This window comes from Zingiber officinale, chromosome 6B (assembly GCF_018446385.1).
Source record: "Zingiber officinale cultivar Zhangliang chromosome 6B, Zo_v1.1, whole genome shotgun sequence".
NCBI classification, from domain to species: Eukaryota; Viridiplantae; Streptophyta; class Magnoliopsida; order Zingiberales; family Zingiberaceae; genus Zingiber; species Zingiber officinale.
Window position 1 is genome coordinate 96,183,400 of NC_055996.1, and position 26,561 is coordinate 96,209,960.

General features: G+C 36.3%; 1 protein-coding gene across 4 annotated transcripts in view; it reads left to right on the forward strand.

Moving 5' to 3' along the window:
• Positions 1–14,608: 14,608 nt before the first annotated feature.
• The window catches only part of LOC121993250 (ribulose bisphosphate carboxylase/oxygenase activase 1, chloroplastic-like), a 42,479-nt gene continuing 30,526 nt past the window's right edge, over positions 14,609–26,561 (forward strand). For all 4 annotated transcript variants that reach the window (XR_006115141.1, XR_006115143.1, XR_006115142.1 and 1 more), the window contains exons 1-2: positions 14,609–14,988; positions 24,918–25,003. Coding sequence is in view for 1 of the 4 variants with exons in the window: in XM_042547970.1 (XP_042403904.1) it covers positions 14,676–14,988; positions 24,918–25,003 (399 nt within the window). In the remaining 3 variants the exon portion in view is untranslated. The remainder of the gene's footprint in view (positions 14,989–24,917; positions 25,004–26,561) is intronic.

A 26,561-nucleotide genomic window follows, 5' to 3' on the forward strand; every position in this document is an offset into this window, starting at 1 on the left:
CTCCATACTTGGACTTTTCCCGTGCCAAGCTCCCTGCTTGGACTTTTCACCAGATGTCTGGTCAACCTTGACCCATCTGGATTTCCCTTGCCTGGCTTCACTCACCAGGGCTTCCAAACTGCCTAGCTTCACTCACTAGGTCTTTCCCCTGCCTGGCTTCACTCACCAGGTCTTTCCCAACTGCCTAGCTTCACTCACCAGGACTTTCTCCAACTGCCTGGCTTCACTCACCGGGACTTTCACTTTCACCTAGCTTCACTCACTAGGGTTTTCACCTGGCTTCACTCACCAGGATTTCCTGACTGCCTGGCTTCACTCACCAGGACTTTCCGAACTGCCTGACTTCACTCACCAGGACTTTCCGAACTGCCTAACATCCCAGTTAGGACTTCCCAGTCAAGTATCCGGTCAACCTTGACCTACTTGACTCTTCTTCATCCAACCTGATCAGACCCTGATCAGTATCTCTCCGCATGGACAACTGCACCTGCATTGTCCATGTCTACATGTCTTTCTGTATTGTCAAATATCGTCAAACATAACTCGTCAAACATCAAAACACAACTCGAGTCAAGTCAACTCGAGTCTGGTCAACCAGGTCAACCTTGACCTAAGGTTGCACCAACAAAATATATCATTTAAATGAGTGGAAAGAAGGGCGAGTACCTAGAAGTCCTCAAGAGTTTTTCAATATGAAGCATTCGGCTGCTAGAAATATGATAGAGAGATGCTTTAGGCTACTTAAAATACGTTGGGCAATACTTAGAAGTCCAGCTTATTATCTGATCCAAACTCACAATTGAATTATTATGGTATGTTGCTTTCTTCACAATTTTATAAGGAGAGAAATGGCTGAAAATCTTACAGAAAGAAGGTTGGATAGTCAACCAGATGAAGTTGATGACATTTGTGAAAATATGGTGTTAACCATTGAGACTTCGAGTGAATTTAGCGATTGGCAAGATAATTTAGCCAATAACATGCTTAATGAATGGAAAATATCTAGATGAGATCATTTGTGTAATTCTTATGAATTATTAGATTTTTGTAAATGGACAAAGACCATCGTCCTTATTCTGTTTCTTTGTAATTTACATGTGACACGTCTTATGATTTTTAATTTTATGTTTTAGCTTATTTTGAGTATGAGTTACAATGTTTCAAGCTTGCATTTTCTGACAACCCATTAAGAAACACAATATGAACCAACACTGAACTATTATGTTATCTATTTTTAAGATTCTCAATAATTAAAATGGTCCATGCTAGGTCATGCCATGTAAAGCTTTGACAAATGATAAACTATATTTCTATAATTTTTTCTCATATGTATGTACATAAAAGCAGTACCAATAGTTTGCTAGCAATTGGTAATCTTTCCTCAATAGAAGGTTGGTTGCTATTTTTTTTATTTGAGCTATTAATTTTTTTTGCTATGGTGAACATGGCTTCTAATCCTTCAGGAGAATATTACAACTCAAAAAGATCAGGGAAAAACAAACATCAATGGTCTACTATAGAAGATGTTGCACTTATTGTAGAAATGCTGCAATTAAATAATGTCGGAGAGCTTAGAAACAAGAATGAGAAAGGTTTTAGTCCAGGACATGGACTAAAGCTACAACAAATGCATGAGGTTAGCTTGCCTAGACATGGAATTAAGGCAAAACTGTAGGTCCCTTGACAGTTGGCTAAGGGGGGGGGGGGGGTAAATAACCTGAAATAAAAATAAAACATTTCTCGTCTTTTCAACCTAAATTAAGAAACACTTGTATAAATAGAAACTTAATTAAAGAAAGAAAGAGATAGATCATTTATTTGGTTACAACCTAGGTGGTTGTTAATCTAAGGCAAGTAAAGTTCACTAAAAATCTCTTTCAGGCGGAGAAGCCTCTTACAGTAGTTGAAATACTCAATTACAAAGCTAAACTCAATTAGAATTAACTACAAGTGTTGTTGAATATTTCCTAGGTCCAAGAATCTTTTTATAGCCCCTGGAAAATCTTATCCGATGCTGAAATACACCTCCAACAAGGTCGAAGGCGCCTCCAGCAAGGCAAGTGAAGATAAGGTTTTATCTTTGCTAACGGTTAATTTTGTCAGTTTAAGGCACCTTCAAAGGGTTAAAGGCGTCTTCCATGGGTGGTTGAAGGCGTCTTCAACCCTCCCACAAAAAGGCACGGAGGAGCCTCCAACCATATTAAGGGCGCCTCTAGTAGCTCCACAACTCCTCGTTGGCTCTTCCGCTATGCCGATCGCCTGAGTGATTTCATCCATCCGAAATTGGGCTCAGCCGGACCCATCTTCCGACCTTCTCCTCAAGCAAGCTTCTGTTTCGGCTTCTCGTCCCTCAGAAATGCCTCATGCTTCCTTCTCGTTTGCCAATGTACTCTTCTGCAACATCTCATCCATCGGACGCACCGAGTCCGTCGACTCTCTCCCATGTCGTCCTTCTTGCTAGCTGTGTCTTTCGCTCGACTTTCTGTACTCCTAAGTTCTTGTACACTTAAATATAGGGCATCAAAATATAACAGGACCTAACTTGACTTGGTTGATACATCAAAACTACTACAGGGTACTTACAAAAACCATACATTGAATCAAGGTTAAGAACTTTCTAGAAGCTCCACATTGTTGTGCATGACATGTTATATAGAGTTGGTATCAATGGTTTTGGTTGAGATTCAGAAAAAAACTTGTTACGACTTAGAATTTCGTGTGGGATAAATATATTAAGGTAATTTATTTTATTAGTAAAATATTTTATTTTTATTTTCTTTGTTTAGTTAGTAATATAAAATTTATTTTATATACTCATAGAGATGCATAACAATTTAGATACAAGTCCTTGGCTTACTATGAGGAACTTTATGTCATCTTTGGTGGAGACAGTGCATCTGGAAAAGATGCTCAAGTTCCTGCTGATATTATGGAAGAATTAGACAAAGTTGCAGTTGAAAATGATGAAAGTATAGGCGTTAATGGGGATTATGCTTCATATGGCCAAGATTTCATATTTGGATCAAACGAAGGGATTTCTAAGCCAAAAAGGAAAAAGACTGAGAGCACTAAAGATTTGTCTCGAGTTATTAGAGAGGCGACAACTATTCTTGGGGAAGAACTTAACAATGCAAGTAACCGATTAAGTAAAGCATTGAAATATGATGAAGGCACCGAAAAAAGACTGAAAATCAATGAGGTTAACAAAGTTATCTGGGCTGACAAGAAAAATTGGTTGTGATCATGAGACTACAGATATTTTCTTCACCATACCAGATAATGAGAAAGAAGTTTTTGTGAAAACATTATTGAGTGGAGATATTTGAGATAGACTTGTAGGTTTTATTGTCATTTCTTTGGGCAAGTTAAACTTGTAATTTCCTAAACAGGCTAAACTTGGTAGTCAACTATTATTTATGCAAACTTGGTGATTAATTTTATTCGATTTAGTAAAATTTGATTTGATTTAGTTTAGTTTGATTTTGTTCCAGTGATTAAATTTAGTTTGGTTTAATTTGATCTTGTTTAAAATATATATATATATATATGTTCATTCTTAGAATTCACTTTTCATTTTCAACTTCTGGAGGTTCTATTCTATTATCTCGTTAGTGACACACTCAGGATAAGGTTCTATTCTATTATCTCGTTAGTGACACACTCAGGTATCCGTAGATGCTTATGTGACATTGAGGCATATGCTAGTTTAATTAAAGTTCTATTTTGATACTCACACGTAAAGTCAGATCATACCGTGGGAACCTATAACAATTTGCTCTGTTGCAGCCTCCTAGATGTTATATAATTGTTATTGATTATGTAATATATTGGCTAGTGTTTTAATTCATGTGAAAAGTTAGTTTTCAAACTGTATCATAAATAACTGACTTTGATGTTGAGGACATCGGTCGACAGGTAAGGGATTTTTTGTATTAGAGGAATTTGCTCATTTTCAGTTACTTTTTCCAACAATAGATATATTCAATCATATTAATTTCATAATTTCTACTTCTCTCTTATTTTCCGTTGTGATAGTTGCTCACATATGGTAGACGAATTCTAGTTACTAAGCTTTTTGCAAGGATAGATGATGTTGATAAAAAATAATTATTAATCAGACTGGGTAATATCGAGTCTAGATGATCGATCTGATTTCGTAAAAATTTTCTATCAACCATCATGATGTTAGCTAGAGCCCTAGAGTCAATCATTTGATAATTATATTTTTGGACTTGTTGTATCATATTCTATATAAATAAAGGCATTTGGTTTTTGGTTATTATACTTACTTGTATTGGTGTCAAATAAACTAAGTATAATAACGTCCTTGAGTAGAAGGTGTTGGTGCGGGTAGCACTAACGGTCTAACCCAGGTTTTGATGAATGACAAATAAGTTAAGTTAGTTGTGTTGTTGTCTGACACTTTGATCAAGTGTGCAGGAAAAGTCCAGCTAGGTCGACAGGCTGACCGGATAGCTGGCGAGAAGTCCAAGCGGGTCGACGGGCTGACCGGACGCTTGGCAAGAAGTCCAGCTAGGTCGACGGGCTGACCGGATAGCTGGCGAGAAGTCCAAGCGGGTCGACGGGCTGACCGGACGCTTGGCGAGAAGTCCAGACGGGTCGACGGGCTGACTGGACGTCTGGCAGGTAAGTGAGGTAAGTCACTGGAGGGGAGTGACTGTGAGGACGCGTTCCCGGGAAGGGGACATTAGGCGTCGATCCGGCTTAGATCCATTTCGGATGTCTAAGTCGAGATCGTGACTAGATTCCGGTCTCGGAAAGACGGAATCTAAGTCATACTCTCTTTATTTATCTGTTGAACTTTAACTGTGCTAACCATTTGTTTAACAGGATATATATTTGCCTCGGACTAACCTTGTTTTGCAGGAAAAAGGAGTCTTTCTGGAAGGGATCCGGGCTCCCGGAAGGCGAATTTTATCCAGACGACTCGTCGCTACGTGGAGCATCTTGATTTGAGCAGTTACGTCACACTCCAGGCGCCAGGAGCTTCAGAATTAACTTTGACTGAGTACTCTTCTGCTGATCTTGCTGCTCGACGTTCAAGTGCGACGTCAACAACGCTCCGACAAAAGTGCTCTTCCGGTTTTTGCTTAATTTTCTCTTTGTCGGTATTGCTTTATTATTACTAGCATCTCCTGTACTTTTTCTGTAATCATATTTCGACTTGCTAGTGATTGCCCAACGAAAGTTGTCAAGGACCACGGGCCTTCGAGTAGGAGTCGTTACAGGCTCCGAACGAAGTAAAAATATTTGTGTCTACTTTATCTTTTTCCGCTGCGTTTATACTCGTCTTTTTCGAATCGATATTCACCCCCCCTCTATCGAATCTAACGGTCCTACAAGTGGTATCAGAGCCAGGTTCCGCTCTGATTTGGTGCAACCACCAATCAGACAGGGGGTGAATTGTTGTTTTAATTAATTTTAAAAACTGGTGTTTCGTTAACTTAATATTTCACTAATCAATTTAAATTAGTTCAACACAAATTTAGATTTCTTTTTCTATCTTTTTCTTCCCGCACTACTAATCCAAGACCAAGTCTTGGGATATTTTTTGGTTATTTACCTGTGCACAGAATGTCCCAACAAGAAGGATTCAGCACAGTGCGACCTCCACTCTTCAACGGGGACGACTTCCCTTACTGGAAGAAGCGCATGGAGGTCTACCTTAAAACAGACTTCGACCAGTGGATGAGTATTACGAAACCTTACAAAATTCCAGTGGACAATGCCGGGAATCTAGTGGATCCTGAAGACTGGACAGCAGATCTCAAGAAAAAAGCATCAACAGAAAATAAAGCGATCAACACTCTACAGTGTGGATTGACAAGAGAAGAACTGAACAGAGTCGGTCCACACAAAAACGCTAAAGAGCTATGGGACAAGCTGATCAAACTGCACGAGGGAACGAGCGACGCTAAGGTAACAAAACGAGACATGCTTCTAAACAAAATCTTTAATATAAAAATGCAGGAAGGAGAAACAGCGAATCAACTACACGCGAGGATCAAGGACATCCTCAACGGGCTTCATGCAATAGGCCACCAAATGGAGAACAGAGACCTAATAAGGTACGCTTTAAACGCTTTTCCACGTAATAGTTTGTGGGCATCAATAGTGGATGCCTACAAAATTTCTAAGAATCTTTCTAACTTAAAATTAGACGAGCTGTTTTGTGAATTAGAATTACACGAACAAACTAATGCCGGAGCCGAGAAAGGTATAGCACTATTTGCAGGTTCCTCCAAAGAAAAGAAAGGCAAGCTTGAACTTGAAGAAGACTCCGACCAAGACTCCGAAGACGAAGAACACCTAGTGAACTTGGTAAGAAAAATGTTCACCAGGAAAAAGAGGAGCTTCAGCAAAAAGGATCTTCAAAAGATCAGCTCTCCCTCAGAACAAAAGAACGTGACTTGCTACGGCTGCAACAAAAAGGGACATTACAAGAACGAATGTCCAAAACTAAAGTTCGACAAACCAAAGCCAACCAAAAAGAAGGCACTCAAAGCAATGTGGGACGACTCCTCGGACGAATCGAAGGAAGAAGAGCAGAAACATCAAAGCCACCTCGCACTGATGGCCCGCGAAGCCGAAACAGATAACGAGTCGGAAGATGACGACGGGTCTGAACCCGAAACAAGCCACGAGTCCGTACCGAATGAGGTATACTTTAATTTAAACAAAATTTTTTTTAGAATTATTTCCTGTCTAAATAGTAAATTAACTAAATTAGAAAATAAAAACAAATCACTTCCTGAGGAAAATCAAAACCTCAAGGAACAATTAAAGAATTCAAATCCAACTCAAGATCTAACACTTGAGGAGGAGAATTTATCATTAAAAAATGAAATAAACAACTTAAAAGAGATGTTAGAAAAATTTACAATAAGATCAAAATTTAGATTTAATCCTAAATAATCAAAAAGCATGTTATAATAAAACCGGACTAGGATATAAGTCGAATTCAAATAAAACCTTCAAATCATTAATAACCCAATACAAGTCAACCAATCTAGCTTGGGTTCCGAAAGCGTGTCTGACCACGCAAGTAGGACTTAATCAATATTATATACCTAAAGAAAAAATATATTATATAAAATTAAATAAACCAAACCAAAATCCAAAATACAAACTTAAATCAAATTCAAAATCTAAACAGAATTATCACCAAGTTAACTATAACTATAAAAAGAATCGACACAAGCCTAAAATCAAAACTTAAATTAATGGCCAATAATTCAGGGGGAGGCTCCAGAATAGCTGGCACCTCCAAAACTAACTTACCCGATAGGGTAACCCAAAATGTACCAACCCGGCAGGGTAATTAGGATTAGTTAAAAAAGAGACCAAGTTTAACTTGAAACATGGTATTGGTGAAATTTTTGGATGATAGTACGTTAGGGAAACTTGGGCATCGCATGTCTAGAAAGATATGGTTTCGATCTGGTGCATTTGGCCAAGTGGAACTGACCGAAACTACCCTTAAACGAATCCTAACCAGTTAGACCAAGGTTTAGTACTAAGTTCCGTGGATAGGACTATTCGGAAAACCTCGAAAGGTTGGTTACTTCTAATGATGTCCTTGTGACTCACCAAGCTTAGAAGTTTATCCGAAGAATGCCTATTTGTGGAAACCAAAGCTAAGTCTGAATCTAACACTAGTTAAACCAAAACTCTGTAATCAAACCAATTTCATCTCACAAAACCATAGGATTCCCTGATTGATAATATAGATCGGGTGAGATGAATAAGGCTTAAAAGTTAATTTTAATTTTAAACTTAAAAAAAAATATTTTCAATTTTTTTTAATTAATTTCAAAATTTTAATTTTAAAACTTAAATAATCTCAAAATTTAATTTTAAACTTAAAAAAAAAATTAACTTCAAAATTTTAATTTTTAAAACTTAAATTAATTTCAAAATTTTAATTTTAAAACTTAAATGAATTTCAAAATTTAATTTTAAACCAAAAAAAAAAAATTTAATTTTAAAATTTAATTTTAAACTTAAAAAATTAACTTCAAAATTTTAATTTTTAAAACTTAAATTAATTTCAAAATTTTAATTTTAAAACTTAAATTAATCTCAAAATTTAATTTTAAACTTAAAAAAAATTAACTTCAAAATTTTAATTTTAAAACTTAAATTAATCTCAAAATTTAATTTTAAACTTAAAAAATTAATTTTAAAATTTAATTTTAAAACTTAAAAAATTAACTTCAAAATTTTAATTTTCAAAACTTAAATTAATCTCAAAATTTAATTTTAAACTTAAAAAAAAAATTTAACTTCAAAATTTTAATTTTAAAACTTAAATTCAATTTTAAACTTAAAAAGTTAACTTCAAAATTTTAATTTTAAAACTTAAATTAATTTCAAAATTTTAATTTTAAAACTTAAATTAATTTCAAAATTTTAAACTTAAAAAAAAATTTTCAAAATTTTAAACATTAAAAAAAAAAAAAGGTCAAAAACCAGGGGCGGGCGCCCCTGGTATTCTCCTCGGGGGCGCCCGGAAGGGGTTCCGGGCGCCCTGCCCCAGCAACCCCGGGCGCCCGGAGTCCCCTATAAATAAGGGGCAGCAGGCGCCCCCAACCTCTGCCCCACTCATTCTCACTTTTGCCAACGTTCACTTTGAACCTCAGTGCGAAAGTACTCTAAATCAAAATTTTCTTACGGTGAAGACGCTGTTGTGATTCAACCGAGGTCGTCAAATCTATATTTTTCGATGGCTCCTCGGTAAAAAATTCTTCCCCTCTCTAAAATTGTATTTTTTGTCTTCTCAATTTTTTTGAATATTCTTTTATTTATATACAGTAGGAAACGAACAAATACTGGTGCTGGACCCTCCAATGCTAGTACAGACCCTAGGTTTCCCACAGACGAACTTAGGGTTAAATTTGAGTCCACCATTTATAAGGCCATTAGGACTACCTGCATAGATAGATCGTTCTTCCTAAGGTCATGTCCCTCTACTTTAGAGGTTATAGGCCACTATAATTTAAGGAACCTTGTCGAATGTACCAGTCCAATAAACATAAGTCTGTGTGCCGAATTTTGCAATAACCTAGTAAAAGTAGACGATTTCACCTATACCACTAGGGCAGCGGGCACTGATATCGTATTTTCCCCTACGACTATCCGAGACTTTTTAGAGTTGCGTCCATCTACTTGCTCCTTTTTGTGCTATCCTCCGAGGGATCTACCGTTCGAAGATCCCTACTCACATATTACTCTCGATACGATGTATTCATATTTTTTTGAGGGAGAGAGAGATCCCACTGTGACACGGTTTAGGTCAGTAGAACTTCGAGTCTAGGACTACGCTCTTTATAGGGTTGTAGCTCTTTGCATTTTACCACTGACTACTCGGGACATCGCTGTGATGCGCCCATTCCATTCGTTCTTACTTTATGCCCTGATTCATAGGTTAGAAATTGACATCAGCCTACATATCTTCTCCACCATCATCTACTCAGCCGGATTCGTGACTGACAGTCGAGTCCATATGCCATTTGGTCACATTCTGACAGCCTATATGTCCTCGTTGCACATTGATGTCACTAGAGGAGACGTTGCCCATATGACCGAGTTCGATGTTATATCCTCTCGGAACTTTTCCCTAGCCGGCATCCAGATAGATAGAAATGACGGGACTATGTCTTGGCGGAGGGGGGCACAGCACCAGCCCGATCCAGACGCACAGGTGGACGAGTTCATGCTCGCACTATTTCCGGAGGAAGCCGCACCGGCTCCACCACCACCCCCAGCTCGAGCACCACGACACGGTCCCCGCACTCTAGCCGACCGTATGACCGGACTAGAGAGAGCTATGGCGAGTCTCCAGCAGGAGAACTCTGATTTTCATCGGGACATACGGCGAGAGGTTGCCGAGTTACGAGCTGCCGGGGACACCCGACACACTGAGCTGATGGCACTTCTTCGATCCTTGGGATCTGGACCACCCCCTTCATCATCTCAATAGCTTTAGTGATGACCTACTTCTGTAGCTACACTACTTATAAAATATTGTGGATTTATCTAGTAGCATTTCAACCTTACACTGAATATGTTCTATCTTAATAGACTAGGATTTTTCAAAAATACTTTCAAAATTGATTTCACCAACTTATAGGCTAAACTTGTTTGTTTTCAAACTTTCCATTTTTAGACTTTCGAAAATAGTTTTGGCCTTAGACTAGTTTTACATCCTTAGAAAGCATGTACCCATAGGACTAGTTTTTTGAGCATCTCACCAACACCTTAGGTTTACCTTGCTTGTGTTTGATAAACATAGAACGGGGTGAGATGCATAGGCCACCTGTCTGGACTGAAGATGCTTATTTCAGTGCATCAGCATAAGTCTGGACGTTAAATACAATTCAGATATTAATCAGATTAAAGTTCATCAGTCAAGTCAAACACTGACTGATTATAATTAACTTAATCTGACTAACCAAGTGAAAGCTACTATCTTTTGATAGTTAGTTAATACCTAATTGGTTAGACAGCTGGTTAAAGTTAAGTATCCAATTCAGGGGGAGAAATAAAACTACTTTAGTTTTCCAAATTGAATTTTAAACTTAATTTTGAAAATCAAAGTTTAAAAACAACTTGTTTAAAATTATGAAATTTTTTACAAAAATTTGAAAGTTTGAAAGGTTTTGAATCTAACACTTTTAAACTTTGAAAATTTGATTTTGAAAAACAAATTTTACAAAAACATTCTAAAAATATGATCTTACTTTTACCAAACTCCTTTGAAAACTAAAAGTAAAAATTTAAATTTAATTTAACTTTACTTTGAAAATTGTCCTGAATCCAGTTCTTAAAATTTGATTTTACTTAATTTTGACATTTTGATTTGAAGGTTAAATTTTACAAAAAAAAAAACTAAGCTTCTCAAACTAATTTTCCTTGATTTTGAAAATTGAATCTTTTACAAACTTAGTGTTGAAAAATAAATTTCAATTAGTTTTGAACAATAGATTTTTCAAACTTAGTTTTGGAATTTTGGTTTTGAAAACTTATGTTTGAAAAGCGTTTCAAAGTTGAAACTTGTTTTGAATATTTAATTTTGAAATTTAGACCTTATACACTTATGTTTGAAAATTAAAACTTAGCAATTTTTCTAAACGCTAAAAGCTACTGCTTTATACAAGTTTTCAAAACTTTATACTCCCCCAAGTCAACTTGATCTTTTCTTGGATTTAAAAATTGTATTTGTTTTCCCTTGAATTCTGAACCAAACTCAGTTATTTTTTAAGATTAAGTGTTATTGTTTTCAGTAACTCTACACTATGATTGTCTCCCTTGTTTTTTTTGATGAATGCCAAAGGGGGAGGAGGGTTAGGTGGTTAAGTTAGCTAAACCAATTTGAAAACACAAACTAACTTTAAAACCACACAAATGCATGTTGTTTCGTACATATGCTTTCACTAACTTAACCAGGTTGTCATTCCATCAAAAATGGGGAGATTGTTGGTGCGGGTAGCACTAACGGTCTAACCCAGGTTTTGATGAATGACAAATAGGTTAAGTTAGTTGTGTTGTTGTCTGACACTTTGATCAAGGTGTGGAAGAAGTCCAGCTAGGTCGACGGGCTGACCGGATAGCTGGCGAGAAGTCCAAGCGGGTCGACGGGCTGATCGGACGCTTGGCAAGAAGTCCAGCTGGGTCGACGGGCTGACCGGATAGTTGGCGAGAAGTCCAAGCGGGTCGACGGGCTGACCGGACGCTTGGCGAGAAGTCCAGACGGGTCGACGGGCTGACCGGACGTCTGGCAGGTAAGTGAGGTAAGTCACTGGAGGGGAGTAACTGTGAGGACGCGTTCCCGGGAAGGGGACATTAGGCGTTGATCCGGCTTAGATCCATTTCGGATGTCTAAGTCGAGATCGTGACTAGATTCCGGTCTCGTAAAGACGGAATCTAAGTCATACTCTCTTTATTTATCTGTTGAACTTTAACTGTGCTAACCATTTGTTTAACAGGATATATATTTGCCTCGGACTAACCTTGTTTTGCAGGAAAAAGGAGTCTTTCTGGAACAAGGTGGTCCGGGCGCCCGGAGGGGATCCGGGCGCCCGGAAGGGATCCGGGCGCCCGGAAGGCAAATTTTATCCAGACGACTCGTCGCTACATGGAGCATCTTGATTTGAGCAGTTACGTCACACTCCAGGCGCCCGGAAGGGATCCAGGCGCCCGGAACAGCATATAAAAGAAGCCCCAGACAGGAGCTTCAGAATTAACTTTGACTGAGAACTCTTCTGCTGATCTTGCTGCTCGACGTTCAAGTGCGACGTCAACAACGCTCCGACAAAAGTGCTCTTCCGGTTTTTGCTTAATTTTCTCTTTGTCGGTATTGCTTTATTATTACTAGCATCTCCTGTACTTTTTCTGTAATCATATTTCGACTTGCTAGTGATTGCCCAATGAAAGTGGTCAAGGACCACGGGCCTTCGAGTAGGAGTCGTTACAGGATCCGAACGAAGTAAAAATATTTGTGTCTACTTTATCTTTTTCCGCTGCGTTTATACTCGTCTTTTTCGAATCGATATTCACCCCCCCTCTATTGAATCTAACGGTCCTACAGAAGGTTCTTACCTATATCAATCGATTGGTTGAATCGATAGTGAGATGATATAGGGAACACTACTCTTAATCATTCCTAGTCGAGTATTAACATTCAGGGACAATGTTAATGCAATAAGACTAGCATGTAGGTCAACTCGATGACTTGATCTCACAAGTCATGGATATAGAGATATCAAGTTGACACATGGGTATGCATTAGAGAATGTATACTGAATGACCCGCCATGAGAAAGTATCATGGATCGTTATATGAGTGTCATATACTTTCTCATGTGGATATTAGTATGACTACTAGTCCTTAGACCTGAAGTCACCATGGTTCCCTACATAAGGAGTTATGTACTTTGGTTTCGTCAAACGTCACCCGTAACTGGGTGGACTATAAAGGCGATTACTGGGTATGTAACAAATTATGCGGAGGGATGTGAGTGATGTAGATGGGATCTATCCCTCCTATATGACGGGAGCGACATCGATATTCTTGATAGAGTGAGACCACGAAGTGTATGACCATGCCCAAATGAGTCAATATGAGATATTGAGCTCATTTGATTGAGTGAGTCTACTTGGAGTTCAAGATTTAGATTGATTAGAAGATGACACGGTCTATGCCTCACATTGATCAATCTAGATATCTAGGATAGAAGGACACTTGTCATATTTTGTGAGGAGTCACAATTAATAGTCATAAAGGTGATGTTGGATCTCAACATTCTTGTAATATTAGGTAGTAATGATGTGTTGCTAGATACCGCTCATTACTTATGCTCCTAAATAGGTTTAGGGGCATTGCCAACGTTACAAGAACCTATAGGGTCACACACTAAGGACAATTAGATGGAGATTAGGTTCATATGATGAACCAAGAGGATTAGATTCATTTGATGAATCAAATTGGATTAAGAGTAATCCTAATTGGGCTAATTGAGTTAGACTCAAGTTGATTCATGTGTTTAATGAGTCTAATTTGGATTATGACTCATTGAATCAATTTAATTAAATGAATTAGATTCATTATATTAAATTGGCTTGAATTAAATGGTTGGATTAGATCAACCATGAGAGAGATTAAGTCAAGTTTGACTTGACTTGAGAGGAAGATGAAGAGTCAAGTTTGACTTGACTTTATGCCACCTCATTGGTGAGTTGACATTGATTGGACCAATGATGATGCTCCACATCATCATGGTTGCTTAAGTAGGATGCCACCTCATGGGAGTTACCAAGAGTTGTGACTCTTGGCATTCCATGGAGGTTACACATCTCTTAATGTGGTCGGCCACATCAATAGGATGATGAGTTTTCATTTTGGTGAGTTAATCTCATTCATTCCTTCATCTTCTTCCTTGCTCCAATTTTGCTCTCCTCTCCTCTCCTTGGCCGAATCCCATAAGGTGCTAGCACACCTTGTTTTGGTCATCTCCACCTAGTGTGTTCGTGTGGATACGTATAGAGAGTTGTCTACGTTGACAACTTCGAGATCCGGCGAATCTTGGACGAGCGGGATACGAAAAAGGGCACGCATCGAAGGTATAACATTTTCTTTTGTAGATCTAAGTGTAGATTTAGGTAGAAACTCGTATTCGTATGTTTTCAAATTTTTCTTTGCACGGATCCGTTGGCTAGGGGCTTTCGGGATTTCCGCGACGTGAAAAAGCGGTTTTCGCGGCCCGAAAAACCCAACACATGATAAATCGAGAAGCGCTCACAGCGAGTAGTGTAGGAGCTCAGTATCCTTTAATTACGTGATTTATTTGAAGAAAAAATTTCTGTAAATTCGTCATAATCGTGAGTATTTGGGTGATAATTTAAATGAAATAAAATTTGATCCAATAAAATTTAGTTTGATTTTATTTACTCGATTAAATTTAGTTTTATTTAAAATCAAACGTAAATGAAATGAGATGAAATGAAATCGAATGTTTGAACTGGGTGGAGCATTTTTTTTTAAAAAAAACCCTTTTAAAGCGTGAGTATTTCGAGAAATTGCCGTTTTGTTTTTAGCTGGACATTTACTTGGTTCGGCGGCCCTCTCTCTCTTCATCCAGTTAGTACTAGCACCGGATGGCAGTCGCCAGCGGCAGCTTCCGCTTCTCCCTCTGCCCGTTACCCTCCTCTTCGAGCCATAATAAATCCACTCGTTGGAACTTAGGAAAGAGGCGGCCGCCATCTTCCTCGCTCTTCCTCCGGAGCTGCTCCTCCTCCCCCGATGACCCCAAGAGGATCTCGGAGCAGTCGTCCTGGGAGTCCAAGGATTCGGAGGGAAAAGACTACCTCTACCGCCTCGGCCAGGAGGCCGACAACGTGAACATCTCCGTCGGAGCTCGTCAGGGCGTCATCGACGATCTCTTCGTTGGCAACTTCCTCGGAAAAGACTGTGCGTCCTTCTCTTCCATCTAGCATAGGCGTCTCTGTGTGTGTGTGTTTTTTCTGTGGCAAATTGATTCTGCTTATTTTAATGCATTTGTCGTTTTGTTGGAACATTTGCTCGGATTTATCATGAACAGAGTGACACATTCAAATAGACCTGACCACGGGTGGGTGGAATAGATGGTTCATCGATTTGAAAAATATTAAACCTTAACTTTAAGGTTGAAATTGGATACGATTCACGGATCGAAACTTGCAGTTCCGATTACAGTTTACCACCGGTTGCAATTATTATTTATATTTATTTTTTCAAAAATAAAAAAAAATAAGAGTTTAAACTTATTTGAGCCGTCTACCTATTCCCTTAGGCATAGCAGAATCAAAGTTCATGTAATTTGTTTACCTATCTATCCTAATTACTTTAGAAAGTGATATTGTTCACTCACTTTCATTTCCTGTACCTGTAATGGTAGTTCCTTCCATATTAAAATCTTTTGGCTAGAAAGTTGTATTACTTATATTATTTTTAGTGTTGTCTGACCATCAAATAACGCTTGAGCTTGTAAAATATCAGAAGCCAAAATAGATCATCTTTAATACAAAATATTACCTCTGAAACTAAATGTTTGTTCTGCAACAACAATTAACACCAAACAAGTTAGAATTTTCTCGGCTATGATAGAGAGAATAGGATGACTTTGGATCTTCTATGACCATTATTATAAATTGATGAGCGTGCATCGGACTACCTTTTTATCAAAATGTGGCTCGCTATTTGTTCTATTGAATCAAAGAAAGTCGTATTTAGAACTTCAGGATTCTTGTGGACATTTCGTATGATCTTGTAAAAAAAATTCATTATAACTAAATAAGAAGTAGGATAATAAAGGTTGCATAATTGTTTGGTTGCATCATCACATACTTTTAAGAATTCACAAATACTACTACATATGATTTTTTGGTGTGGAAATAGATATACATTGATATTGTTAGCATTCTATGCAAAAAAATAAACAAAATAATTCTCTATATTGAAATGAATATTATAATAATTTATACATTAAATTCCAACTGATTGGTGCATTATATAGAAATTTTTTAGGTCTCATTCCATTAATTTTATAAAATCTACCTTATTATTTCATTATATTAGGACGGGATCGCAAATTAGATATAACAATTTTAATTGATCTAATTTGATTTTCTAAAGTTTTCAATCCTTCTTGCACACATAAATTTAGGGGTGTCAATTTGGACGGGTTAGATCGGGTTGGAATTTTTTTTAAAAATAATCCTAACCCGAACCCGAATACAACCTGAAACCCCTAAATCCGAAACCGAACCCGACCAACCCAAATCCGACCTTAATCAGATTCAAAACAACTTTTCGTTGTTGTTGTTGCTATTTTCCCTATAATTCTTCACTTTTATCTCAAATCATATAACATTGCTATTAATATACATAAAAGCATCTTTGTTTTTAAAATGAAATTTGATTTAACAAAAAAAAAATCCACTAAACCCTAAATTCGGGTCAACCCAAATCAACCCGAACTTGACACGAAAATTTGCAACTCGAAAACAACTTTTTTTTTGTTGTTGTTGCTATTTTCCCTATAATTCTTCACTTTTATCTCAAATCATATAACATTGCTATTAATATACATAAAAGCATTTTTATTTTTAAAATGAAATTTGATTTAACAAAAAAAAATCCACTAAACCCTAAATTCGGGTCAACCCGAACTAGACACGAAAATTTTCAACTCGAAAATCCTCCAACCCGGATCCGACCCGAACTCGAAAATCCCCATCCGAACCTGATTTTTTATTGGATCGACTCGGGTCGGGTCGGGTTCGGGTTCATTTTTAATACCCCTACATAAATTTAAAACATGACATACAAATCGAATATGAAAATATAAACAACCAATAGCAGGTTCCCATACAATTTTTCTTCATACTTGTGTATTAGAATTAGTATAATTAAATGATATTGAGAATATCTATAGAGTAATTCATATTCTTCTAAAATGAAGGGCATTAATTGAGGTATATTACGAGCGATGTGTGCTTCATTAAGCACTCAATATGCTTGTAAACAGTTTTCGATTAATCAAGAGTTGTCAATCCAATGACAATCACACCCATATAAGAATAAGATTGTCAATGGTCAGTCCAAATATCACTTAGAGATACTTATTATTTAACTTACTAAATTCATCATTTTTTTAAAAGTGTATGGGTGATTTTGGTTTAGGAAATACAGTTAGCAGCTGGGTTAAGTGATTCTGGACAAAAATAATCAAATATGATAAAATGAAGTAGGGTATTTACAGAGTTAGGATCTCAATATCCTTTGGTTTATTGATAATATTTTTACCTCACTATCAATGACTAGCATTGATCAAAACCTTTTAATTTCAACAAACTATGACACCACTAATTATAACATGCTCATATCAACATATATACACTTTCATTATGAAAACATAATTGTAGCACAAGTAAAATGATTCACATTATAGGTCACACAAAAGTGCATGTTAATATAAATAAGTCATTTGTGTACAAGCATTTGTAACCAGCTAAGGCACACAGAACAAGCTTGTCTATTAATGTTATAAAGCATAATATATTTCACATGTATATTGATGCAAGCAAATATCATTCTTGAGTAAATGCGCACAACCTTGTCATATTATATCATGATATAAGGCAAGGTAAATCATTTACGTGAACAACCTTGTCATAGTCTCTTTCTTCTCTACCTAATTTTTCCAATTAACTTCTAACAATAAATTTAGTGCATAAGTATAAATCAATTGACTGTTGACTATATTTTGTAGGTCTCTTGTGATCGGCAAGAGGGGGTGAATTGCCTGAAAATAAAAATGCATATCTTTCTTGATCTTATAGCTTGATTAAAGACACTTGTACAAAAAAAAACAACTAATTAAAAAAGAGAAAGAAGAGACAAATCTTTTATTGGTTTGCAATAAGGAGATTGCTAATTCAAGACGTTGAAAGCTCGCTAAAATCTCCTTCTGGCGGAGAAACCTCTTAATAGTTAAAACACTAGATCACATAGCTAAATAGAAATAAGATCATTACAAGTGTTGTGTTTAGCTATTAGGATTAGGCTATATTTACAGCCTTGATCTAGGCGCCTGAAGGGTTCCGGACTTCTATGCGTGGATAAAACTTTATCCACGTTATAACGGATCGCATCACAACAGATCTGGATAAAATCTCTAGTCTGGGCACCTGAAAGGGTTCCGGGCGGCCCGGACCGCTTTCGCATAAGGGCACCTCGCCAAGGCGCCCCGGCTGAACCAAGTCGGTCTGGGCGCCCGGACTCCAGTCAACCTGAAGTTGACTTTTTGTCCGGGTCTTCCGCTCCGGCTCCACTAGCTTGGATGATTTCGGTCATCCGGAATAGGGCTCACCCGAATCCACTTTCCGGCCTTCTCGAGCAACCTTCCGCTCCGGCTTCTTGTCCCTCAGAAATTCCACGCACCTCCTTGTCCGTCAGCGTACTCTTCCGCAGCACCTAGTCCCTCGGACGCATCGAGCCCTTCGACTCTCTCCAGTGCTGTCTTTCTTGCTAGTTGCATTTTTTGCTCGACTTCCTGTGCTCCTAAGTTCTTGCACACTTGGACACAATGCATCAAAAGACAATAGGACTTAACTCTGACTTGGTTGATCACATCAAAACTACCACGGGATACTTACAATCTCTCCCTTTTTGATGTGAGCAACCCAAGTTAAGTTAGGGTAACAAAAAACAAATGACAGTAAGGTAACAAGTACATATTTTGCAATTAAGAAAAATTTTCAAAAAATCAATATGTACCCTCCCCCTAGATTTGATTTCTAATTTTCCCCCTTTGATCACATTAAAAAGAGGGGTAAGCTATTAAAGTAACTTGAAATAAATTTAAAACAAAGTCTAAGGGATAAAATTATAGTGACTATCATCTAGAAAATCATGAACTTTAAATTTTGAAAATCTGGATTTTCACAATTTATAAACCAATTTTTTTCTTGTAAAAGAAATAATTTGAAAAATAATTTTAATCGTGAAAGAAAATCCTGAAGATTTTTTAGAATTGGTAAATAAATATAGTTAAAGCAGATATAAAATTTTCACTAAAAATTTGAAATTAATCTAAGCAGTAATTAATTATTTTCTGTATATGGATGTATTTCATAAAAAAAATTCTTAAAGATAGTTTTTAAGCTCGAAAAATCTTGAAAATTTTTCTGAGTATATATTATAGTAAATAGCTTTGCAGAAAAAAATAAATTTTCGAAAATTACTTTTTAAAAATTTTTAATATTAAAAGGTAGCATTTGGATAAATAATTCATATAAAATTCAATAACTTTTTATAGAAAAATGAAGTTTACAAAAATTACTCTGCGAATTATTTTTAAATTGAAAAATATAATATTTGTTAAAAAATTCATAAAAAATAATTTAGTAGTCAGAAAAATTTGAAAATTTTTCTATAGATAAGTGATGAAATTCTCTTTCTCGGAAAAATTAAAGAAGAAATTAATTTCCAACTGAAATTATATGAAATAATTTATTTAGATAATTCTAAGTAAACAAACCCCAAAAAAATTAAATCAAATTAAAAATACGATATGCACAAAAATTTAGTTTATGCACGATTTTGGAATCCAAAATAGGATTAATCAAAAATTTTCTAGGGATATATTTTGGTGACAATTTTCTAATCTGGCCCTTATGATATTTAAAATACTAATTAAGTGCTGAATGATTCCTAATTTGTTGAACATGTGTGCATGCATAATTCTTCAAATTTTCTATTTTTAATTTTTAATTTTTAATTTTTATTTTGTCGAAATCTTCTAATCGACAGGATGTTGCTAAGATTAGTTTTAATTTCTCAATTTGCTCTTTAAAATTTTCATTTTTAATTTCTAATTTACAGGAATTTTTCGTCAATATTTTTATAAACTTAAATAACTGGTCAGGAGGTAGAGACCTTGTCGATCTCTGATGCTTTCCTGTAGAGCTGCTTTCTTTTGACGTTACTCCCTCTTCATCGATGCTCTTGATGCTCATCTCTTATAAACTTGCTTCGTTGTCTTCTTGGTGACTTGCCATCAATGCAAGTTCGGCGTAGGCTACGACATTCGAATCTGATAACGATGTTTCATCCCATGTCATTTTTAGATTCTTTGGGGTCGCTCTTTTGTCTTTTTCCTTGTCCTTGTTCTTGTTCTTTAGTTTTGAATAATTGTCTTTATGTGCCCTTCTTCATTGTAGTGGTAGCATCTTACCTTTCTTTTCCTTCTTTTGCCTTGCACTTGATTAAATTTATTAGCTTTGAAAAATTTTTTGAACTTCCTTACCATGAATGTCGTTTCATCATCATCGAGAGAAGTTTCAAATTTTGGTTCATCTATTTTTGCTTTTAAGGCAATATTGTGTCTTGACTCCTTTAGATCTACATATCTTGACTCATGAATTTCAAACGTTGTAAAAAGTTCTTCTAAATTACTTACCTCTAAGTCCTTCGAGATGAAATATGCATCTCCTAAGGATGTCCATTCAGGAGTCCTAGGAAATGCGTTAAGCGCGTATCTTAGTGAATCTCAGTTGGTTACCTTTTCTCCGAGATTCGTGAGTCCGATGATGAGTTCTTTGATTCTCAAGTGGAGGTGTGCGACAGTTCGCCTTCTTCTAACTGGAGGTTGTTGATCTGGTTCCGGAGTTTTGCCTCCGAGGTTCTTTCGTGGATTTCCAGGAATTTTTCCTAGAGATCTTTGGTTGACTCGTAGGTCTCGATTCAGTTGACTTCTTGTGGCGGTAAAACGCTCAGCAGATGGAATTCTGCCTTGTCATTTGCTACAAAGTCAGCTTACTCCTATTTAGTCCACTGATGTTCTTCTTTGTCTTTTGGTTCTACAAAACCAAACTTCATTATTAATAATAAATCAAAATCCATTTTGAAAAATACCTCCATCTTCTTTTTCCAGTTTGCGAACTCCCCCTCGAACTTAGGTGGATAGATACTCGGTCCGACCATCGACTTTTGTGCTTCGGTCGGCGGTTAGTCCTTCTGAAGCGGTCGGGCTCTGATACCACTTGTAGGTTCCTTGTGGCCGGTAAGAGGAGGTAAATTACCTGAAAATAAAAACGCAAACCTTTCTCGATCTTATAACTTGATTAAAAATACTTGTAAAAAAAACAACTAATTAAAAAAGAAAAAGAAGAGACAGATCTTTTACTTAGTTTGTAATCAGGAGATTACTAATTCAACACGTTGAAAACTCACTAAAATCTCCTTCTGGCGGAGAAGCCTCTTACAACAGTTAAAGTACTAGATCACAAAGCTAAATAGAAAGAAGATCGTTTACAAGTGTTGTGTTTAGCTATTAGGATTAGAGCTATATTTATAGCCCTGATCCGAGCGCCTGGAAGGGTTTCGGGCTCCTAGGCGTGAATAAAACTTTATCCACGTCGCAACAGATCATATCGCAACGAATCTAGATAAAATCTCTGGTCCGGACACCTGGAAGGGTGTCAGGCGCTTGAACTGCTTTAGCATAGGGGCGCCTTGCTAAAGCGCTCCGGTTGGACCAAGCCGATCCGGGCGCCCGGAGTAGCTCCGAGCGCTCGGAATGGCTCTGGGCACCCGGACTCCAGTCAACTTGAAGTTGACTATTCGTCCGGGTCTTCCGCTCCGACTCTGCTCGCTTGGATGATTTCGGCCATCCGGAATAGGACTCACCCGAACCCACTTTCCAGCCTTCTCGAGCAACCTTCTGCTCCGGCTTCTTGTCCCTCGAAAACGCCACGTGCCTCCTTCTCGTCCGCTAGTATACTCTTCCGCAACGCCTCGTCCCGGACGCACCGAACCCTTCAACTCTCTCCCATGCCGTCCTTCTCGTTAGCTGCGTCTTTTGCTCGACTTCTTGTGCTCCTCCTGCACACTTAGATACAAGGCATCAAAAGACAACAGGACCTAATTTTGACTTGGTTGATCACATCAAAACTACCACAGGGTACTTACATATTTGACCAGAATAAATTGGTAGAGTAAGTATGTGTAATAAAGCATGTGTAGGAAGTATGTCTAATAATCAAATGGTAGAGTAAATATGTGCATTGCCAATATAATAGCATGCTATGTTAGTATCATCACCAACAGTCACTTTCAACCTGAAAAATATAGGAAATTTTTTAACATAAAATATTAGTTTATTAGGATGAACTAACGAGGCATATGGGTGTGAATTGATTAGGAATCAACTCCCCCTCCCTTAAATAGTGTTTAAAATATGCAAATCTTTGCACATGTATTTACCTTATATCTTGTCTACAATAAAGGTAAAGAATTAGGAATTAGAAATACATGGTCAATAATCCAATTATCAATGTTGATCAAGACACCAAGTCTTATAGGATACTTGATATCTTATTGATCATTAGGGGTGTAAACGAGTCAAGTTGAGTTTAGCAGTATTCAAGCTTGTTTATTTATTTACCGAACTTGTTAAAGCTTATTTATTACAAATTTTATTGAGCTCAAGCCGATCTCGAGCCTTTTATCAAGCTCATCCAATAACGTTGTTGTCCTTATAAATTAGTTAATTCTTTGTCTAATTCATGAAACTTATATTATTTTCTTATTTTTAACCTATTATAAATAATTTTAGATTATACAAATTTCTAAATTTTATGTATTTAAATAAAAAATTAAGAAATAAATTAATAATTACATTATGCTTAAATTAATAAATAAGTTTATTCATAAATTATTAATGAGCTTTGTTCATATATGTTGATGAACCAAGCTTATTGGTATTCATGCTTGTTCTTTTATATATTCTTTTACTATTGAATGAACACAAATGAGCTTAATTTAACCGAACACCAAGCTTTGTTTATGAACGTCCAATTCATTTACAACCCAACTAATCACTGCATTGATACACAGTGAACTGGTAATTAAGAAATTGATGTAGAAATATAGCACAGTGCTACCCATTTAACCAATTTGAGACGTACTAGTATAAATACCAGTCAACAACTCAACCCTTGGGCTATTATCATAGTTGGTCTTCTATACTGGTGAATACCTCCTTCAAAGGAAACAGGCTATGTTGAAGACAAATCCTCTTGATCACAAGTTTATTAGTTGTTTACATTAACAGCTTTTTTTTCTTGAATAAATCTGAGAATTTGTCAAAAAACTCACTATTATCAATAGAAATACTGAGTTATATTATTGTACTGAGAGAAAATGCAAGACTGGGTGTTAATAGCAATTCAATGTTCTTGGAGGTCTCAAATAGAAAGACGAAGGGCTGTTGCGCGAGGACAAATGCCCCCGCATTTACCTTCTTCCAGATAGTGTGAGGCTGCCCTGGAGGGGCCGCTAAGGTTGCTCCAATAGAATAGGAAGACAAAAACATTGAGATTCGATCACAGTAACCATAGCTAATTTACAAAAGTTGTATGGTTCATAACCATGATCTGTTACAAGCTAGATTCGTTGAAACTAAAATCTAACTATTTTCTAGACAAGATACAATTTTCCAATTGGCTCAACTAATTTAAGGAATAATGACATCTCGAAAGCATATACTAGATTTATCAAATATAAACAAAAACCAATAATGTTAATCTTTCCCAATGGATGAAAGAATCGGAAAATATGAACTGACATTCTTGTTGGAGGATGCTAGAAAAACACTTGCAAATGACAATCTAATTTAACATTTAGCAATATTCAAATATAGAACAACCAACCAACGACTAATAGTATCAGTTAGATAAATAAATTAATCTTGGTTTGCTACAATGATCACAAGTAGTACTAGCTACCAATAATCAATTAATATTTAAATTCTTTATACAAAAGATGGTCCAAATGAAAGGCACTAATGTATATGAAATTTATGACTAAAATTATTAAGTAGGTTGATATATATAAAACTTGATAATAATTTTTTATAAGGAATGAGCTAACATATGAGGAATTAAACAGATATCATAATACAATCATCTAGAAATAACTTATAATTTTTTTCTGTATATACATGCTGTAAGCAATGAAATTTCTTGCTATTTAAATTATATTATTTGTGCTAGTTAAATAATATTGGAAAATTAGTTCTGATTGATCATTATTTCAACCTATTCCAAATATAAGAACCTCAATGAGACAGACGTATATTTGATGCAATTCTAAAATATGCTGAGTTGGAAAGATAATACCCTATTTATCTCCATCACATTGTGTACCTTGTTCTTGCAAGATTATATGAATATACATGGAAAAATTATCATTAGATTCATTAGATAAATAAACTATAGAAACACGTAATTGCTTGCCTAAACAATGTTTTTTGCTTTGTATGTGTGATTTCAGTAGAAATCCAACTCTCTCAGATACGACCGGTATCTCCATTGTGGACATGACTGTCAAGAGGGTGACACACACACACACATATTTTGAATTCGAGTGATTTTCTTCCTGTAGATGTTTCTTTGGAAGAAATAAATCAAACTCTTATTTGCTTACCTTCAAGATAGCATACTGGTCAAGCTTATTTTCCTGGAGATGGTGAAGGATTATGAGGATTTCTCTCTTCTTATTTTTTCTCTCTATCACTTATTTTCTCTCATATTTTTTTCCTCGATTCGACCCCTGGTCAAGCTTTTAAAAGCTTGCAATTAAATATTTTGATTAAATCCTACAGAAAAGTTGGTTGGAACTTTGGTGCTCACTCACCAACTTAATTGCAATTAAACATTTTATTTAAAATGTGTACTAAAATGAATTATGAGTTACACATAAAATGATTTGTTATCAATTCTTAAAGTACAAAGTAATTTAGTTTTATTTATTTTAAAATTTTCTCCAACATGTTTATTGATTGGTTTTCACAGCGGATATTGTCTTTGATTACCGGCAGAAAGCGACGAGGTCGTTTGAGTATCTGCAAGGCGATTATTACATAGCTCCGGCCTTCTTGGTTGGTTTCTGAATCCTCAGTCATTTGTTTTATGTATGTTACTTTGGTTAGGAGGTATGAATTGGAGTACATGAGGAATGCTATCAATGAATGACATACTTTGTTCAATGTGCACCATCTTGGAGACTGCTCTAAGTCAGATATAATTTTTGTTGCCACATTTTGAATGATGCCTTCTATTTTAAACAAAATAATTGGGTGAGTGGAACTCAAAAGAGAAACACTGTTAGAATGACTAGTTGTTCCTTCAAAATTCTAGAATCTTAGAAAGGTAGAAGTTATCATTTCTCACGGAGAAATGAATGAAGTTAGGAGTTGGAGTATCCACTCTGAAAATACATTGGAATTTTAGTTAGCTGATTAGCAATCGTTGATTTGTCTTTCCACAAAAGTTGCCAAGGAACTTAGATTGTCGATGATAACATTCATCAAGGATTATAAATTGTTGAATAACTTAGCAAATTAAACAAAATAGTAGTTGGCTTGGCTTTTTGTGAAATATTTTACATCTTTGTTATATTCAAATATTAAAGTTACATAGGTAGAGAAGGATTCCTTTTGCCTATGTGCATGGCCTAACATGCAGGATGTGTCGTGCTTGATCCAACATTATTCCAAGTCGTGCCCAAAAAACTAGCCTATGGATCAAGCTCAATGCCATGTTGACATGATTTGGGCCATGACTAGCATGACCTCTTTGACACCTCTTGGAGGGAATAAAAAAATGACTGATATGCGCTTTAACATCAATTAGAAAATTATAATCCTAACCTAATGACACTTTGGTCTATCATTTCTTTTTCCACCCACTACTCTCCACTCTCTCTCTATACTGATAAGTGAAGTCAAGTAGTTAAGTTGGAATTGCGGAGTTTACTAGCAGGTAATCCGTCTTATGATATGAAGGTTGTTAAGATTGAGTCATGTGAGCGATATATGAGGGAGGTGGAGTCTATGTATGTTTGAGTTGCTCTTGCTGCCAACCTCCACTGACGACCTCCACATCCTCTGTGATGACCTCTAACACGTCTATGAAGTCCATTTGGAATAGGCTGTAACTAAAGTTCAAGAATAGATTGGTCCGATATTGGTTAGATGGTGGAACAAGAGTGGTAGGAGCTAATCACACAGGGAAGTTTCTCCTAGAATCTATCTTCATCGGTTCAAGTTCGGTCTTTGATTGGATACTATTTTGGTATCGTGCTGACGTTTTGATGGATGGTGCTAGTGGTAAATTAGAGGTGGAAAGGGAAAAGGGATGAAGGAGAATGAAAAAAAAAGATAAGACAACTATATAGTTAAGTTTAATATATGCTTTCCATTTAAAATGGTATGATTTTGACATTATCTTGTATGGAGACAATATATATATATATATATATATATATATATATATATATATATATATATATATATATATATAATATCAATATTATCTCAATTTTAGCATGCCAAGTGGTGGTGAGTGTTGACATGGAATTAGGATTCGAAATCTCGAGTATTGCTGGTGTTTTTGTTTTTTAATCGGGTGGTGGTGAGTGGACATAGAATTAGGGTT